The sequence below is a fragment of the Choloepus didactylus genome, chromosome 23, assembly GCF_015220235.1.
Source record: "Choloepus didactylus isolate mChoDid1 chromosome 23, mChoDid1.pri, whole genome shotgun sequence".
NCBI classification, from domain to species: Eukaryota; Metazoa; Chordata; class Mammalia; order Pilosa; family Megalonychidae; genus Choloepus; species Choloepus didactylus.
The window spans coordinates 9,896,861-9,916,224 of record NC_051329.1 but is presented as its reverse complement, the minus strand read 5'-3'; the positions used below and the strand labels follow the sequence as shown (position 1 = coordinate 9,916,224).

The window sequence follows — 19,364 nt, the reverse complement described above, 5'->3', positions numbered from 1 at the left end:
TCCCATCCTAGAGTCTAGTGAAAACTATTCCTCTAGAATCATGGGAGCGACCACAGCTTGTGGGGGATGGTGGGCATGTGACCCAAGACTGGCCTGAGTCCATCAAGGTCTATTCAAAGGTCTCTCCAAATTGGAACCAAGGAAAGAGGTCCCCTTCCATTCTAGAGTGAGACGTGGAAGATGTGAGCCCAGGAACTGCCAACAGGCTGAGAGAATGAAGTCAACACCCACAGAGAAAAAACAACAATGAGGATGAGGATGACAACAATGATGCTAGATGACAGCAAGCACCAATCTAGGCACTCAACATGGACTATCTCATTTAAGCCTCACAACAATCCTAGGAGGGTGCTTCTATCATCTTCATTTTACAGATGAGGAAATAGTCAAAACAGAATTTGGACAGTAAGCTGGTTTGTATATATTATGTCCCCCAGAAAAAGCCATATTGTTTAATGCAGTCTTGTGAGGGGAGACATAGTAGTGTTGATTAGGTTGGAACCTATTGATTGTTTCCATGGAAACGTGACTCAATCAACTGTGGGCAAGACTTGACTGGATAATTTCCATGAAGGTGTTACTTGACTGGATAATTTCCATGAAGGTGTTACCCCACCCATTCAGGGTGGTTTGGAATTAAATCACTGGAGCCATATAAAGAGTTCACAGACAGAAGGAACTCAGAGCAAATGAGAGTGATATTCTGAAGATCAGCTGCAGCTAAGAGAGGACAAAATGCCCCAAGAGCAACATTTTGGAGAACGCCATTTTGAAATACCACCTAGAAGCAAGTGGATGCCAGCCATGTGCCTTCTGAGCTAACAGAGGTTTTCCGGACGCCAATGGCCATCCTTCAGTGAAGGTACCTGATTGTTGATACCTTACCTTGGACACTTTATGGCCTTCAGACTGTAACTTTGTAACTAAATAAACTACCTTTATAAAAGCCAATCCATTTCTGGTATTTTGCATAACAGCAGCATTAGCAAGCCAGAACAGATGGGTTTGAGCCCCCAGTCCACAAGGCTAGTTGCACCCTTGTCTTCCCTATAGTTTGGTGACATGAGAGCTTAATATCTTTCCAGTAAATCCTTCCATTTTCCCTATGGTAGCATGAGATGGTTTTCTGTCATTGGTGCCAAAAGAACCCTTGTGAATCCATCCTGGTTGATTGTGAAAATCAGTGATCCCTCATCAGGACCCATGGATCAACATTTGGGAATATTTGGACTCTGGACACTTTGGAGCACTCCAATCTCCAGCTCTTCAAGACAGCACTTGACATTTATATGGTGCTCCTCCACTTTTGTATGTTGGGTTCCCTGGGAAGCAGACTCTGAGACAGAGTCTAGTACAGCAGATTTTTTCTAGTACAGTCTTGGAACCCACACCTGTGGAAGGAGGGGAAAGAAGCAGAATTGGGCAGAGGAAGGAGTCAGTCTGTGCTGGAGGCATAACCACAGCCTTGGCTGACCCCAGGGGAAGCTCTGAAACTAGAATGGTCCTCAGGATTGCCCCACAGTGGGCTGAGATGGTCAGCCCATTATATCCCTGTGTTGATCAGTCATCAGCCGTGGGCTGCCCTGGGAAAGGTGTGACCTTGGACAAAGCGAGGTGACTTTCTGCAACAAGGACCTCCTGAAGGGGCTGAGAGCTGAGGGTTGCCTGGCAACAGCACTCCCAGAGGCTGGGCAAACATGTCTTTCATTGAGGAGGACCTGGGCAGCACACCACAGTGACCACTTCACAAGTATTATCATCTTTCATTGCAGTTGGAGAAACTGAGGCACAGAGAAGTTAAGTGACTTGGACAAGGCCACCCAGCTAGTCCAGGGGTCCCTGACGCATGCAGCCCAAATGGGTGAGAGTACAAATGAGCTGGACCCGAAAAAGTAAAACGCTGTCTGGCCCTTGAGCAGGCTGCGATGACAGAAATGGATCAAGCCAGCTGCAGGGGTACCAAGAAACAGCATTTTTCCCGAGGTCACACTGCAGCCGTAAAGTGATACTAACTCCCATCTTTGACTGACTGCTGCTTTCTTACTCCCTGCAAAACTTTGCTCTCCTAAACCACAGACTATCAGAAACTTTGCTACTTGGAATTACACTAGTCAGAATGAAACATTCTATTCTTACCTGGAGGATCTAAGTCACATGCTACAGAGAAGCAGCCTCCGTTTGCAACTCAGGTGCAGAGCTTCAGATGTGAGGTTTCTGGAGAGATCATTCAACATCTCTCCCAGCTTTACTGCGTCCGAGGACACAAGACCTTGGGCCCACCATGCCACCCAGATCAGATGTAAACCACCTTCTCCAGCCCTGCTTTGCACCTATCAAAACACGATTTTATTTCTGCTTAACCTAAACTCCACCCCTCCCCAGAATCCTAGACTTTGTTTGGCGATGCTCTGCAGTTCCTCTGGTGCACTGTCCCCCCATGGCAATGGATCAGTCACCCTCATTTTCTTTCTTCTTGGTGATCTTCAGGCCAGGTCATGGGTCACCCTCCCCATGGGACAGAGCAGGGTGGAAAAGGACGGAGAATGGCTCTAGAGGGTTGTCTTAGTTTGCTGGGACTGCTCTAACAAAGCACCGCAGACTAGTTGACTTAATAGGAATTTCCCGTCTCCCAGTTCTGGAGGCCAAAACTCTAAAATCAGGGTGCCCGCAGGGCCACGCCCCCCCTAAGGTCTGGAGGGTTCTGGCAGTGGGTTTGCCGACAGTTCATGATGTCCCTGGGCTTGTGGTGTAACTCAACCTCTGCCTCCATCACATGGCTGGCCTGCCCTGCCCCCACCTCTGTCTCTGTCTCTGTCTCAGTTGTCTGTCTACCTGCCCGAATTTCCTCTCCTTGTAAGAACTTTAGTCCTAATCCAGTTGGGCATCATCATAACTAATAGCATCTTCAAAGATCCTATTTACAAATCAGTTCACACCCACAGACTAGGGGTGGAGAGGTGGTGGTGGAGGTGGTAAGGGCTCAAACATGTCTTTTTAGGGGACACAATTCAATCCATAATGAGGGTCAAACAGGAAATATCTACCATGGAAACAAAACACATAGCCCAGCAAATCTGACTCCTTCTACCATTTTACAGAGGGGAGGGTCCTAAATCATATTGGGGGTGGAAGGAGAGGGGAGTCCTTCATCTTACATCCAGCATTCATACACAAATGGGGCTGAATAAGGGGTTGTAGAAATGAATCCGTCAGTCTCCGAGTGGGGCCTGAGGCAATGGGAAGATCTGGGCCTTTTTCTGGGGCACAATGGAAACACTGGGTCTCCTGACATTTGAAGGGCTGCCCCTCTCTCCTGATTGTGACATAAGTCAAAAAGTGAAAAGAAAAGGGGGGCCAGGGGGAATTCTAAAAATGCCCTTCCTCTGAACACTATCTTTGTGCAGCCATCTGGGGGAGGCTGGCCGCGGCGGAGTCAGCCGGCAGGAAGGCCTGGAGGATTTGGATCTTCTTGTTTATCCCAGCCACATCTGGGGCAGCTGCCAGGGCCCGCCCCCACTTTGCCATCATTGGAGGAGCTAGAAGTTAAGGGCTCCTGCCAAGAAAAGGTTCGTTTCACTTTCCTGTGACTTGTGGGCTAGCAGTGGCTGGGTCTGGCAGGGCTGAGCATTGGTCCAGCCCGAGCAGGGAGCGCACTTTTCGCCATGCCGGACTGCTGCAGCTGCAGTGATGTTTTCCAGTACGAGACCAACAAGGTCACCCGCATCCAGAGCATGAATTATGGCACCCTTAAGTGGCTCTTCCACGTGATCGTCTTTTCCTACGTTAGGTAAGCGGGGAGGGGGGATGACCCCAAATCTCTGCAGTGGTGGACAGCACAGAAAACTCCAAGGTGCAGCTTTGGAAGCACAACCTGAATTCCATGCGGTTTTCAAATCTGAGATGCACTTCTCACTGCAGGCTGGGAGGGCAGGCGGGAGGAAGCAGCAGGCGGGAGGAAGCAGAGCCAGGCTGCTGCAGAAGGAAGCCCTGGGAGGCCACGTGTGTGACTCCTTCTGCTCCACCCCAGGCCTGCCAGGGCGAGCAGGGCAGGGCATGCTCAGGAAGGAGGGGCATGGAGCTACACCCTGGAGTCCTCGGGAGGAGACAGGGGTTGCAGGGCATGCCTGATGCTCACGTTGGCATTTGAATCATCACTGCTCGGGGGAGAAAATAGGACTAGGCTTGTAAAGAGAGACTTTAGGTCCTCTCCAAATGTCAAGAAGGCCCCTCTTGCACGCGCTGTCTTTTTAAAACAGCTTCATTATGATATAATTCACACACCATACAATTCATCTAAAGTGTACAATTCCATGGTGTATTAGTTAGGATTCTCTAGGGAAATAGAACCAAAAAGAGATATCTGTAAATATAAGATTTTATAAAAGTGTCTCATGCAACTGTGGAGATGCATGAGTTCCAATTCTGTAGGGGAGGCAGCAAACTGCCAACTCCAGTGAAGGTGTTCAATGAACTCCTCAGGCGATCTGGCTAGCCAAAGAAGAAAGGAAGATCCTCTCTCTTTCTCCCTTAAAAGTCTTCAACTGATTGGATTAAATCCAGCAGATTGAATTCTCTCATTGCAGAAGTCACACCCTTCATTGATGTAATCAGTCACAGATACAGTCAACTGACTGAAGAATTTAATAAACCAGCCTTGTGGTTTATTAACCAGCCACAAACGTCCTTGCAGTAATGGTTAGGCCAGTGCTTATTTGACCAGACACCTGGGCACCATCACCTGGCCAAGCTGACACATAAACCTAACCATCACAAATGGTTTTTAGTATATTCACATAGTTGAACATCCACACTGCCACAATTTTAGAACATTTTCATATCTCCTAAAAGAACCCCATATCATTAGCTTTCAATCCCCACTCCCCACTCCCTCAGCCCCTGACAACTACTAGTTTTCTTTCTGTCTATGGATTTGCCTACTCCAGAGATTTCACATAAGTGGAATCATACAATATGTGGTCTTTTGTGTCTGGCTTCAGAACTTCATTCCTTTTTATTGCCAAGTAATAACCCATTGTATGGACATACCACGTTTTGTTTATCCATCCATTCATTCATTGGTTGACGTTTGCGTTGTTTCCACTTTTGGCTCTTGTGAATAATGCTGCTATAAACATTCATGTATTTGTTTGAATAGCCATTTTCAATTCTACTGGTAGTTGTATACCTACGAGTGGAATTGTTGGGGCGTATGGAACTCCATATTTAACATTTTGAGGAACTACCAGCCTGTTTTCCGAAGTGGCTATTTATTTCACAGTCGCATCAACACTTGGATTCCATTTTCTCCACATCCTCACCAACACTTGTTACTGTCTGTCTTTTTTACTACAGCCATCCTGGTAGGTGTGAAGTGGCAGCTCACTGGGTTTCGAGTTGCATTTTCCAGATGACTGACGCCCTGTTGCTCTTTGTGATGTTGTTGTTGATGATGATGATAACTTGCATCTATACAATGTGTGGTTAAGTAGCTAAGAGGTAGAGCCACCAACTTTATACTCCTTGGCCAAGTAACTTAACCTCCGTGAGCCTCAGTTCCATCATCTGTTCATGGGGTTGATGTGATAATTATGTAAGAAAAGTCATGAAAAGCCCTTATCACAATCCCTGGCGTGGGGTAAGAGCTCCACAAACAGGAGCTAAAAATAATCTTCTGGAATAGAATAGGTACTTTCATATATATCCTCTCCTTTGACCCTCAAAGTAACCAGGCTAAAGCTTAGAATTTGAGATTTGGAAAAAACGATTTACAAACCCTTCAACTCTTTGAACCTTGATTTCCACATCTGTAAAATGGGAATAGTGGTTGATGTGAGAATTAAATAGGTTAATAAATCCAAAGAGGTTAAAAAAATACCTGGCATATAGCAAGCCCTTATTAAGTGTTAGTTCTTCTAAATAATCTTTTATTATTAGGAATATCATTATTTGATTCATAAAGATTGAACAGTAAACATATATGCTGAAATTCTAAAATAAGACATATTACTTAGACCAGTGCCATAGAACTGATGATCAAGAGCATTTTTAGTTAAAAACGTTTCCTTAAGCACCAATAGAAAGATCATATGTCATGATTCCATGTAACAGGTGATGTGACTACCCAGCATTCTTGAGCCCAATTTCTTGAAAGCAGATGATTGTAAATATGAGAACACATTATTATGAGAATAGCTTATGATGATCAATATTTTTCTTTAAGATGGTAGAGTCTTATCTTACATGCATTTAACTCCCTCTCACTCAGTTATATGTATTCCATGGGGGCACGGAGGGAGAGAAGATTTTAAATCAAGGATTCGATGCTCTGCAGTGAGCATCAGATTAACTACTTGAATGTGGAGTTCCCTCGGTCAGTCCATTCCCACGTGCTTCCTGTCAAGTGAGCATGTTGCCACCTGTGCATCTAGGTACATATTTTACACACAACATGGTCCCTAACATAAGCCAACACCTTTATCTGGAGCAAAACTGGAAAAACAGCAACTTGTTCCAGAACTGGCTCTGGTGGACTCCGTGAGCAGGGATTGGGGGAGGTAGTTTGCATCAAATAGGACTCATGTGGATGACAGGTGGAAGTCCAGACAGGTTTGGACAATGTCCAGAATATACACTGGGGGTGGGGGAGCAGGTTTTGGCCAAGGGGTTCTGGGATCAGAGGCTGTCCCTATTAGGACTGAAGGGTCAAAGAGCCAGGAGAAGGAAGTAGGACATGGCCTCAGTTACTGAGACTGGTCCATGATGGGAAAAAGACAAGAAGGATCTCCTACAGGAAGAGGAGGTGGGTTGGCAAGAATGGCTGGATCCTGGCAGCTGATCAGCTTCTCATAATCCCTCACAATCAAGCTCAGATCTGGAGTCGGGGGGGGGGGGGGGATGGGGCAGCTGCAGGAGGGTCAAGTGGTCCCATATTCCAGGGTTGCAAGATTGTGTCATGGGATGCCCAGGAGGATTGTGTCAGGAATGTCTGGATTGTAAGTGACAGAAAGCTAACTCAGGTTAGCCAAAAAGCCACAAAGGGGGGTTGATTGGATCACTGGGAAGCAGAAGAGATGGAATTGTCTTCAGACATGGCTAGGTGCAAGAGTTCAAACTGTCATGGGGCTGGGTCTCTCTCCCCACACCTTCACTCTATTTCCTCTATTTGGCTCCCCATGTGGCAAGATGGCACATTCACATCTTCACATTTAACAACCACAGAAGAACAAACCAACCTTTCCTGATTTGCTCTGGAAGGAAAGACTCTGATTGGTCAGACTCGAGTTACATCTCCATCCCTGAACCAATCGCTGTAGCTTGGGTCATGGTGTCACCTCACTCTGTCTTCCTATGAGTAAAATCATTATCCCACTCAAAGAAGACAAAAAGATAAAAAATAGAATCATGAATTGGAAAACAGACTTAAAGACCCAACTGGCAATAAAACTAACTACTGTTTATTTGTTGGATTTATTTTTATCATCTCACGTGATATTCTGGAACTTGGGTATTCTTCTCATTATTTTACAGATAAGGAAACTGAAGCTATGAAAAATTGAGTTACATTCCAAAGATGACCCAGTTAGAAAGCATGGAACTGGGATTTGAATCCAAAGCCAATGCTCATAACCCACAAACCATACCTCTGAAGAGGTTACCTGTCAGACCTGGACAGCCCAGGCCTCCTGGCTCCTTGGCCCACTGCTCTTCCTTCTCTACCATGATCTTTCTTGCCTCTCTGGGTTGGCCAGGGCAAGTGAAGGGCCAGAGGGAAGACAGGATGAGTGTCCCAGGAGCTTGTCCTTGTTCTTGATTCATTCATTCTCCAAATAATTTTTAGACTATCTATGAGTCAAGCAGTGTTCAGAGGTGCTGGAAATTACAGTGAAGAATAAAACAAAAAAGCATAAAATGCCTAATGGTGATACATGCTATGAAGAATAATAAGTGGGGACGAGGACAGAGGGCTACGAGGGGCGAGTATGAGTGTGTGTGTGAAGAGAGGGCACTAGCCATCACGTGGCTGGGAGAGGGTACAAAGACCTTCCACGGTAGGGGGTTCAAGGAAGAGCAAGCGGGGTTCTATGGCTAGTGCAAAGTGAACAGATAAAACAAGGTAGCGAACCAGAGGTAGAAGGTGCATTGGAGGGGTAACGTGGATGGGGAGGAAGGGCAGATCCTGGGGGGCCTTGTAGACCACTGAACTCTTTGGGTCTCATTCTGAGTGAGGTGGGAAGCCACAGGAGGGTTGTCAGCAGAGGAATAAAAGATATTTGCATTCTCTTGGGGAGATTTTCCTCTTTCTTGGAGAGGAAAGGGCTTCCAAAGGACACAGAAGATAAGAGAAAGTTGAGAGAGGAACAGAACAAACCTCACTCACAACTGCTTCTCCTCCCACCATGTCAACCCCCACCCAGGCAAACAGCCAAACACCAAAATGTCCTTCACAGCCCCAGGCTGCCTGTCACCGTGGAGACCGTGCTGTTGCTGCTAGCTTGTGGCTCCTGCTGGCTGCCTGTTCCACCTGAGGGTGGCCACACACCTCAGAGGCTGGACCTCTTCCAGTCCAAGTGAGCCAACCCCGCAAGCAGGAAGAAGCACCAGAGGCCAACGAGAAGCAAACCTACCCAGCCACGCAGCCCAGGGCCCCTGCCCTCTTGAGGAGAAGAGAAATGTGACATCATTTGCCATGTTCTTGTCCCACCCTGAGCTCCCAGAGTGATGTGCTGGAGATGGGGATGGGCCAAGAGATGATCCCTCCAGGAGGAGAAGAATCCAGCCACGTGACCCATGGGGCAAAAAGAACAGCAAGTGCAAAGATCTGGAAGCAAAATGTGGAACAGCAAGAAGGACGGCATGTCCAGAGCCTGGTGAGAGAGGAACTTTGTGGCAGGAGCCGAGGTCAGACAGGGAGGCAGGGGCCAGACCCCGGCAAGGAGATGGACTTTGATTCTGAATGCCCCAAATGCCTTGGGAAGCTATGGAAAAGGATGAAGGAGGAGACTGAAAGCATCCAATTTATGTTTCTAAAAGCTCCCTCTGGCCACTGTGCAGGTAGGAGATTGGAGGGGGGGGTGGGAGTGATGAGGGGGACGGGGGCCAGTGAGAAGTCTACTGGAGTCACCCAGAAAACAGAAGATGGTGGCTTGGACTAGAATGGGGCAGGAGAGCTGGACAGCAGTGGGCCAAGTTGGGTTATGTTTTGGAGGACAAACTGAAGGATGTGATAGGAAGTGAGGGGGACCCCTGGCTTCTGGGTGGATGATGATGCCTTTTACTGACAGATAGAGGACTGAGGAGAGGAAAGCTCAAGGACTGATATAACACAGCACTATAAACGATGCCGAGCAAGCAAGTAAAACACCCCAAACGACTGCCATTATCAGCTCCCCTTTAGGAATATCTAATATCAAAACATTAAAAAAAACCTGGAAGTACATAATCTCAAAAAAAAAGAACCTGAGAACACCCACCTGGCCCAGGTAGTGGAGGCCAAGCAAGCAGCAATGCCAGCCTGAGAACCAGGAGCTCAACGCCCACAACCAGGAGTTAAAGAACCAGCTGGCGGCGGGGATCACCCGGTTCTGGACACCTGACCAGGGATGGTGGAGTGAGGCTACTGTCGCCGCTTACACAGGGCAACTCGGCCTCCGAGCTCGAGGTCTTACTGTGGGTCAAGGAGCCAGAAGATATAGCCCCTAAAACAGGGAATTAGCTCTCTCAAGGATGAACCACAGCCAGCACTGCGGGTCCAGAAGCAGGCCGGTGAACAGTACGAAGACATTACTCAGAGCTCAGCACTGAGAAGGCGAAGGCAGACTGTGACGTCAGCAGTTACAGAAGCACTGGGCAAAAAGTGCCCTGAAAACGCTACTGTGTCAGAATACGATACAATGAAATCTAAAAGCAGCCCTGACTTCTTGAAGAAAGGCAGATCAAAGAGTCTGAAGGAAAGGTCTGATGGCTTGGTAGCGATTGAAGCTCTTTGAATCCAGGGACTTGAAGAAAGGCTGGCTGTCCCCACCCGGCCTGAACACACACACCCTTCCCAGCTTGCAGCAGCACAGCCCAAGAGCTGCTTTCTGTTTGCACCTCTATTTATTATTATTATTATTGTTATTTTTGTCACCAACTGTGGGTATGGTTGTCATGTTGATTCTGACTTCCTATAGTCTTTATCAAAGCTTTTCGTCCATGGTATTCTAAAATTAGTCCATCAGTGGGGGGCTGGGAGGGCTTCCCCTCCCCCACTGGGTGTGGTGTTAGACCCCCTTCCTTGCTGTAACCCCCGCAGCCTGGCGATAAACTAGCTCTGTCAGACTGAGTGTGTGGTATGGAAACGGGGCTGGGCTCGGGCTTGGCTGCACGATGGCACTGGTTTGGTGCTGGGGGTCTCCTGGAGCTGAGCATGCCTTGGGTAGACTTAACTCCTACTGGGCAGAGAAAAAGCCACCAGGACATTGTTTTTGCCTGGTTTATAACTCTGACAACTCCCTGGCCCACAGGAGAAACCGGAGGAGGAAGTAAGGGGTGTGGCGCATAGCCCCGACCCAACCAGCTGTGGGCTTCCCTCTGTGGGAGGGACACTGGGCAGAAGGACAGCATTTTGCATTTGTTTCACTGATGCAACTTAGAACCACATCCCAGGTAACTGTGGTCAATCTATTGAAAACAACCATTCCTAATTTTGATTGTTTATTTTTTATTAAATTTTGTTTTTTTATTAAATCACACACACACACAAGGTATGTTAAAAACCTAATTCACGGTACCTCAAAATGTGACCTTATTTGGCAATAGAGTTACTGAAGATGGAGTTACTTAAGTTAAGATGAGGTCATACCAGAGTGGATGGGCCCCATCCAATTTGACTGATGTCCTTATAAGAAGAGGAGAGACAGAGAGACAGAGACATACAGGATGAAGACAACCACGTGAAGGTGGACGCAGAGATTGGAGTGAGGTGTCTATAAGCCAAGGAATGCCAAAAATCGCCAGTGTGCCGGTTTGAGTGTATTGTGTCTCCCAAATGCCATTATCTTTGTGGTCTTGTGTGGGGCAGGCGTTTTGGTGATGGTTGGATTTGCTTGGAATGTGCCCCACCCAGCTGTGGGCAATGATTCTGATGAGATGTTCTCATGGAGGCGTGGCCCCGCCCATTTAGGGTGGGCCCTTATCCATGGAGCTACATAAATGAGCTGACCCGGGGGGGGAGAAAGAGAGTGCAGCTGAGAGTGATGTTTTGAAGAGAAGCAAGCTTGCTAGAAAGGAACGTCCTGGGAGAAAGCCGTTTTGAGGCCGGAGCTTTGGAGCAGACGCCAGCTGCCTTCCTAGCTAACAGAGGTTTTCCGGACACCACTGGCCATCCTCCGGTGAAGGTACCCAATTGCTGAGGTGTTACCTTGGATGCTTTATGGCCTTAAGACTGTAACTGTATAGTGAAATAAACCCCCGTTTTATAAAAGCCTGTCCATCTCTGGTGTTTTGCATTCTGCAGCATTAGCAAACTAGAACAGCCAGGAACCACCAAAAGCTGGAAGAGGCAAGGGGAGATTCTTCCCTAGAGCCTTTAGATAGAGCACAGCCCTGTTGACACCATGATTTTGGACCTCTGGCCTCCAGAATTGTGAGAGGGTACATTTCCATTGTTTTAAGCCACCCAGATTGTGGTACTTTGTCATGGCAGACCTAGAAGATTCATGCAGAGTCTGAGGGGTAATGGCACCAGAGATCCTAAGGAAGTCAGGAGGATACAGATTCCTGGAAGTGAAGGGAAGATGGAGGCAGGTGTCATGTACCCCAAAAAACATGTTCTTAATCTCAATCCCTTGCTATGGGTGTGAACTCGTAAACAGGGTCTTTCAATGAGGTTACTTCAGTCAAGGCATGGCCCAACTGACTCAGGATGGGTCTTAATCCTATTACTGGAGTCCCTTATAAGCAGAATGAAATTCAGACACACAGAGAGAAAGCTACAGGAGAGAGCCAGAAGTCAATGGAACCCAGAGAAGCCAGGAGAGGCCACCATGTGAGTTGCCATGAGACAGAAAAACCAAGGACCAAGGATTGCCAGCAGCCAGCCTTAGAATGCCACAGTCTTCTGGGAGAAAGCTTCATCTTGATGAGGCCTTGATTTTGGACTTCTCCTAGCCTCAAAACCATGTGCCCATAAATCCCCATAGCTTGAATCAGCCCATTGCATGGTATTTGTCCAGTGCTGCTAAGAGTTCCAGAAAGGGCAGATCTGTGTCACAGCCATGTCCATTGGATTTACTGACAATGACACTGTTGTTTAGTTGGTGAGAGAAGCTTTAGGGGAGTGGTGAAGATGGAAGCCAGACCAGAGTGGGCCGAGGAGTGAATGGAAAAGCGGAAATGGATATGGTGACTCACTCTTTCAAGAGACGTGGCTACACGGAAGAGAGGCATCGAGTGGTGGTTGGAGAAGAATGCGGGGTTGAGGGAGGGTTTATCTTTAAAATGGAAAAGCCTTGACCATGTGAAGTGCAGATGGAGAGGAGACAGGAGAAAGGGAGAAGTTGATAGAATAAATGGAAATTGTCATCAACTTTATCATTACAACCATCACTGTCACCAAATAACACACACAAGGAAAACTTGGTCTGCTCTGAGATTGCCCTGTTAAGTCAATTCTTCCTTAGACTGAGCCCAAAACTATTTCCTATTAAAATTCACCTTTTTGTTACAGTTCTGCTTTCTGCTCCCTTTGGACTTGATTCTCTTCAAATGACTGACAACTGTTATTATGTCTCTCCTCTTCTTCAAACTAATAGCCCCAACTCTTCCATCTATTTGCCCCTGATATTTGTCTGACTGTGTACTCTCTCAGCCAACCCCACAGCATCCTCTTGCTTGTTAAGGCTCCCCTAAAAGGTTGTACACACACTCTCGCTTTGCATGAAACCATTCAACATTTTGTGGTCTGGCAAAATGAACCAACATAAAGTGTGCACACCCTTTGTCCCAGAAATTTATCCTAGGGACTTAATGCCTTAGGTGCAAGAAAATTATTGCGCAAGTACTTGCAGTGCAGCAGGAGAGGGGAGGAGGGGAGACAGCGAAGCACGCTGGGTAAGGCATGGACTATGCCGACAGACGGCCAGGGTCCAGTCCAACACTGCTACTTACTCTGTAACCCTGGGCATGTTACTCACTTTCTCTATGCCACTATTTTCTCAGCTACAAAGTGGGAGTAACACTACTACTTTCCTTATAGGGATTTTTTTGGGGGGCAAGGATTGAAAGAGTTAACATACATTAACAAAATAAGCTTAGAAGACTTTCCAGCCCATAGTGGGAGCTATATCCAGGTTACAAAGAATGTTTATAATTGGGAAAACTGAACAAAAGTTCCAGTTAAATATCCATACATAGGAGACTATTTGGCAAATTATCACAATGTAACTCTTAGGGTGAACCATACGGAATTGCCATTATTCAACCATTTTTGTCTACAAAATAGACAGTTTCATATGTTTTAATCGAAACGTTAGAATACTCTGTAGCTATTAAAAATGATTACATATCATAGAACTATCCTTATTATAAATTTATGTTTATAATCATGGAAAGAATTAATAACAAATTGCTGAGTAAAAATTGCAAATTATGGAATAGTAGGTATAACATGGTCATTTTTGCAACATTGAGTACACATATTTGTGTGTCTAGGTGTCAACCTAAAGAGATGACTGGAAGACTCAAAATTTCAAAACTGGTCACCTCTCGGAGGGAAAATGTTGGAAACTTTTCATGTTCTGTGTGCTATTTTGTGATATTTACACTTTTACAATAATCAAAAGGATTTTCTTGAATTCAGAATACCTGAACCAGGACTCCCACTATGGTCAGATCAGGGCATAAGTCAATGGGCTTTTCACCACCCAAGGGCAGAATATTCTACTTCTCTCGCCAAAGCTTAAGACAACAGTGGTTTTTTCTAGATGATATAACACAGTGTTGACTCAGCCAAACTTAGGGTTATCTAAAACGTTCAGGTCTCTTTAACCTCTGCCAACTGGGCCATCCATGGCATGCATCTACAAAATTAATCTTTTGAGCTCAAGGACAGGACCTTACATTTATCCATTATATGTCATCATATTGGTAAACATTAATTAATAGATTGGGATTCACTTTCTGTTCTCCATGCAGAATGCCTGGAGAGTATTCTGTCCTGGGGAAGGAGTTTTTTGAATGAGAGAGAGTGATATGATTTGGGAGGTATGAAAAGGAAGGCTTTTCCATGCTAGATGATGATGGGGAAGAAATACAGGAGCCAAACAGAAATAGAAGTGGAGAGGATGTGTTAATCAAGCTATGGGTAGCAAGGAACTGAAATCTGCTCAAGCTAACTCAAGGAAATGTGGGGAAGGGTGGGGGCAGGGGTAATCATAAAGTTACAACAGACCCATCACATTGTAGTAAGTTGAATAATGACCCCCAACAGTCCATATCCTAATCCCTGGAACCTGTTACCTAATATGGTAAGGAACTTTGCAGATGTGATTTAAATTCAGGATTTTGAGAAGAGATTATTCTGGATTATCCAGGTTGGTCTGACATAATCACAAGGATCCTTATAAGAGAGAGGTAAGAAGGTTGAAACTGGAAAAAGGAGATGTGACACTGGAAGCAGAGGCTGGAACGATGTTGCTGAGAGCCGAGGAATGCAGGCAGCCTCTAATAGCTGGAAGAGGCAAGGAACAGCTTCTCCCCTGGAGCCTCCAGGAGGAACAACTGCTACCAACACAGTTTTAACCCTGTACAACTGATTTTACACTTCTGGTCTCCAGAACTGTAAGAGAATCTATCTGTGTTATTTTAAGCCACCATGTTTATGATAATTTGTTTCAGAAGCAGTAGGAAAGTAATACATTATGAACACAGGAGCCACAAAATACAGCCAGGACCTAAAACTATGTGGCCTCTCATTTCCACTTCTCTCTCCCTCACTCATCTCTCTTGACCAGCATTCTCCACTTGCCTGGGACCCCACATGGCTACCCTAAACTCTTGGGACTAGCCTCCCCCTTACACCACAGCCTCTCAGGGCCCTACTGAGACTTTTCTGGGTCCTAGACACTTTTACCTGTGGGGCCCCTTCTTCCCTAAAAAAGAAAAATTAAAAATTGTATTTTACCACTGGGTTGGTATAAAGATAAATATAATATTTATACAAAAACATTTTCTTCAACCCCAAAGTTCATGTTCTGATTTGAAAAGAAATTGAAACATTTTCATAGGCCCCTAAATGAACTGTGGGCCCTCAGCTGCACGTGGGCCGAGAAGAATTTGATTAGGTTAGCTGCCCACCCCTGGTCCACTCAGCCGTGGCGGGTCGCCAGCAAGAGCTGTGCTGAGCAGGTGGAAGAGAACCTGCACCCCAGGGCAAGTTAAATACTGATTCTATTCGTTTCCTGTTGCTGCTGTCACAGATTACCCCAAACTTTGGGGTTTAAAGCAACACAGATTTATTCTCTTAACAGTTCTGGAGATCAGAAGTCTAAAATGGGCTGGCAGGGCAGTGTTCCTTCTGGAGGCTCCAGGGACAGTCTGTTTCAAACCCTTCCAGCTCCTGGAGGCAGCCTGCAATCCTTGGCTCATGGCCCCTCCCTCCATCTTCAAAGCCAGCAGGGTAGCATCTCCTTTCTTCTCCAGCCTCTGCCTCCATCCTATAAGGACCCCCATGATTGCCTCCAATAATCCCAGATAATCCAGGAGCTCTCCCATTCTCAAGATCCTTAACTCACTCCCATGTGTAAACCCCTGTGGCCATGTGAGGCATACACTCACAGGCTCTGGAGACTGGGACGTGGACATCTCTGGGTGGCCATTACTCTGCCTGCCACACAGATGGCAAGAGAACGCCGGGATCTCTAAAGAAGGATGGAGAGTTGGGAGAGAGAAGACAGAAGGCCAAAGAGATCTAAGAGGGGAACAGCGAGGCCTTCAGGGGATCTGACAAACCAACATGGCTGCCCGCCCTGGGATACTATTCCTTGCCAACCAGATAGGACGACAGTTCACTTTCAGGTCAAGTCCTTTCACTTTAGTGCCACCTTTGCTCTGTGAGCACAGACGCTGGAAGGGGAAGGAGAGGGCTTGTGAGAGGCAGCTCGTGGAGCAGAGCCATGAGGACCTGCGGCCATGCTGGCCTGTGGCAGGTTTAACATCAGCTGTCAGTACAGGTCTGGCAAAGCGGTTCAGATTTAGAGCAGATGGATCGGGACTCTGAAGAACGCCTTCATGGTGGGCACCTTTATTTACATCTAGTGAGTCTGGCACCTGAGCCACCCTGAGGGTCTCCCGGCCCCCAGCCTTGCTCGCCATCCCTCCTCTGCCCTCCCCATGGCCCTCCTCTCGAGCCAGACTCCCGGGAGTGCTCCTTGCACAGCTCTGGCTTCTCTCGCCTCAGCCCTCTTCCCCCTTCCTGGAGGTTCTCCTGCTTTCCTCTCCCCCATCTCTAGCCCACCATCCTACCAGGCCCAGCTAAACTGCCACCTCCTTCATGTCCCTGCTCGCTCCAGGGACTGACTTTTTGCCTTGAGACAAAAGGTCATGAGGCTTAGGGAGCCGGGGAGTTATCCCCTTGCATGCAGGGGCTAAACTAAGGTCCAGAAAGGTGGCAAGGCTTGTCTGCACTCCCCAGAGTGCTGCTGGCACAGTCACTAGAATATTCTTTACATACAGCTAGACACTGCCCATTCTTGTTCTCTCCTTTTCCCTTTGATGGAGCTCTGGAGTATTTTAACTCTTAAACTTACATGATCATTATTGTGCAAAGACAAGTTTTTTGATTATGAGAGTATTGGTTTACATTAAAGCTGATTTATACAACACGTATACATTCTGGAATAAGTTTGAGAGATCAGACTTGAGCTTCCAAAATGGGGGGAAGAGGAAGTCAAACTGGCCCCCAGTGTTATTCTAGGATAATGTTGAAAAATTCAAACGGGGATAATGTATATATTCAACACTCACATGCACTCTGTATGTGTGTGATGCTAGGCTGAAATACATTCTTGAACAAATATTATATTTAAGTTATATTTAGTAACTCTGTCTTGTCCTTGCTAATTGGATTGCAAATCTTGATCTCTAGCCCTAATGTCTTTCTTGATGAGCTTTCTTTTTTAATGAACATTGCAGCTGCAGAAATATCTAAAAGTATTGAGAATAATAAACATCCATATACCGCCATCTAGCTTAAGAAAGAAAACATTACTAATGTACATTTTTTAATTAAATTCAGTTTTATTGAAATACATTCACACACCATACAATCATCCATGATATACAATCCACTGTCCACAGTATGATAACATAGTTATGCGTTCGTCACCACAATCTATCTCTGAACATTTTCCTTACATCAGAAAGAACCAGAACAAGAATAAAAAATAAAAGTGAAAAAAAAACACCCAAATCATCCTCCCATCCCACCCCATTTGCCCTTTAGTTTTTATCCCCATTCCTCCACTCATCCATACACTAGATAAAGGGGGTGTGATCCACAAGGTCTTCACAATCACACTGTCACCCCTTGTAATCTACATTATTATATAATTGTCTTCAGGAGTCCAGACTGCTAGGTTGGAGTTTGGTAGTTTCAGCTATTTACTTAAAGCTATTCCAATACATTAAAGCCTAAGAGATGTTATCTATATAGTGCATAAGAATGTCCACCAGAGTGACCTCTCGACTCCGTTTGGAATCTCTCAGCCACTGAAACCATTTCGTCTCATTTTGCATCCCCCTTTTGGTCAAGAAGATACTCTCAGTCCCACGATGCCAGGTCCACATTCATTCCCGGAAGTCATACTCTGCGTTGCCAGGGAGATTTACACCCCTGGGAGTAGGGTCCCACGTAGGGGGGAGGGCAGCGAGTTCACCTGTCGAGATGGCTCAGTTAGGGAGAGAGAGGGCCACATCTGAGCAACAAAGAGGTACTCAGGGGGAGACTCTTAGGCACCATTACATACAACTTTAGACTCTCCTTTGTGGTAATGAGCTTCATAAGGGCAAGTCACATGCTCGAGGGCTCAGCACATCAAACCGCCAGTCCCAATGTTTGTGACAACATATGGTAGGGGATCAGCATCTCAAAGTTTAGAGATAGGCCTTACAATTCAGGGATAGAGTTAACTGCTGTAAGAGCTTACAATCTAGGGACTATTACAATTATTGTGTCCACGTTAGGCTATGTTCTAAGATTCAATTCTGAGTTTATACATTGTAGTTAGTCCATATTGGTGAGGCATCATACTAATGTACATTTAACTGCCTGCAGACCCCTTCTTCATTCCATATCGTTTCCACTCCCCTTAGAAACACCACCCTGAATTTGGTGTTTATCATTCCCTTGTCTGTTGTTATATTTCTACAACAAATATCTGTATCTGTAAAAATATATAATATTGATTTGGATCTCTTTACACTTTATATCATATTACGGCTTACTTTTTTGGCTCAATGTCATGTTGCTACAAGTAGCCATAGTCAATTCATCTTCATTGCTGTAGAGCAGCCCATTATATGAATCCAACAGTTTTTTTATCCGTTCTCATGCTGGAGAACATTAGGTTACTCCCAGTTTTCGCTCTCACAAATAACACTGTTGTAAACACTCTTGCATACACCTCCCTGGTCACGGGGGTTTCTCTAGGGCATAGATCTATGAGTGGAATTTCTGGGACCTGGGGAATGCACTTCTTCAAATGGACTTGATTTTGCCACATTTGGGCTGTCCTTTCATGTCTCTCCCAATGGTTCTCAACCCTGGCTGTGCCTCAGAATCACCTGAGAATCTTTAAAATGTTTGCAGGTACCTGGACAACTCTCCACACCTATTTAGCCACAGTCTCCAGGGATGGGGCAACAATTTGGAAAGCTCCCCAGGTAACCATATTGCATGGCCAAGGGTGAGAACAGCTGGGACCAAACCTGGCCTACTCTCTTGGCCTCTCAAGGTCAGACACTCATAAAGACAGCCATTAGCTTACACTTCCTAATATCAGCAGGAGCTAAACAAATATTTGCTGATCAAGTAAACAAAGCCCTTAAAATGAATGGACACTTTTTTAATTATTCAGGGTAATGGGAGACAGGGAAAACAGATAAATGGCCAGAGGGTAGTGGTGAGCTAACATTTTAAATTATGAATTCCACCTTTCCCCCTTCATTTCCCTCCCGGCCCCATATCATGATCATCTAGATTCATATTCTGAGAAAGTTTTAACAACCAGTGAACTGAGCAAAGGCAGGAAACCAGAGGCTGAGCCCCACTGCCAGGAACAAGGCTGGCCCGATAGCTAAGAGGTCTGGCTCCAGGGTAAGACAGACCG

At 46.0% G+C, this 19,364-nt stretch overlaps 1 protein-coding gene across 2 annotated transcripts in view; it reads left to right on the top strand.

Moving 5' to 3' along the window:
• The first annotated feature begins 3,589 nt into the window (after positions 1 to 3,589).
• Positions 3,590 to 19,364, top strand: part of P2RX7 (purinergic receptor P2X 7) — a 55,794-nt gene continuing 40,019 nt past the window's right edge. For both annotated transcript variants that reach the window (XM_037817074.1, XM_037817073.1), the window contains exon 1: positions 3,590 to 3,787. In XM_037817074.1, the coding sequence (XP_037673002.1) occupies positions 3,663 to 3,787 (125 nt within the window). In that variant the 5' untranslated portion in view covers positions 3,590 to 3,662. The remainder of the gene's footprint in view (positions 3,788 to 19,364) is intronic.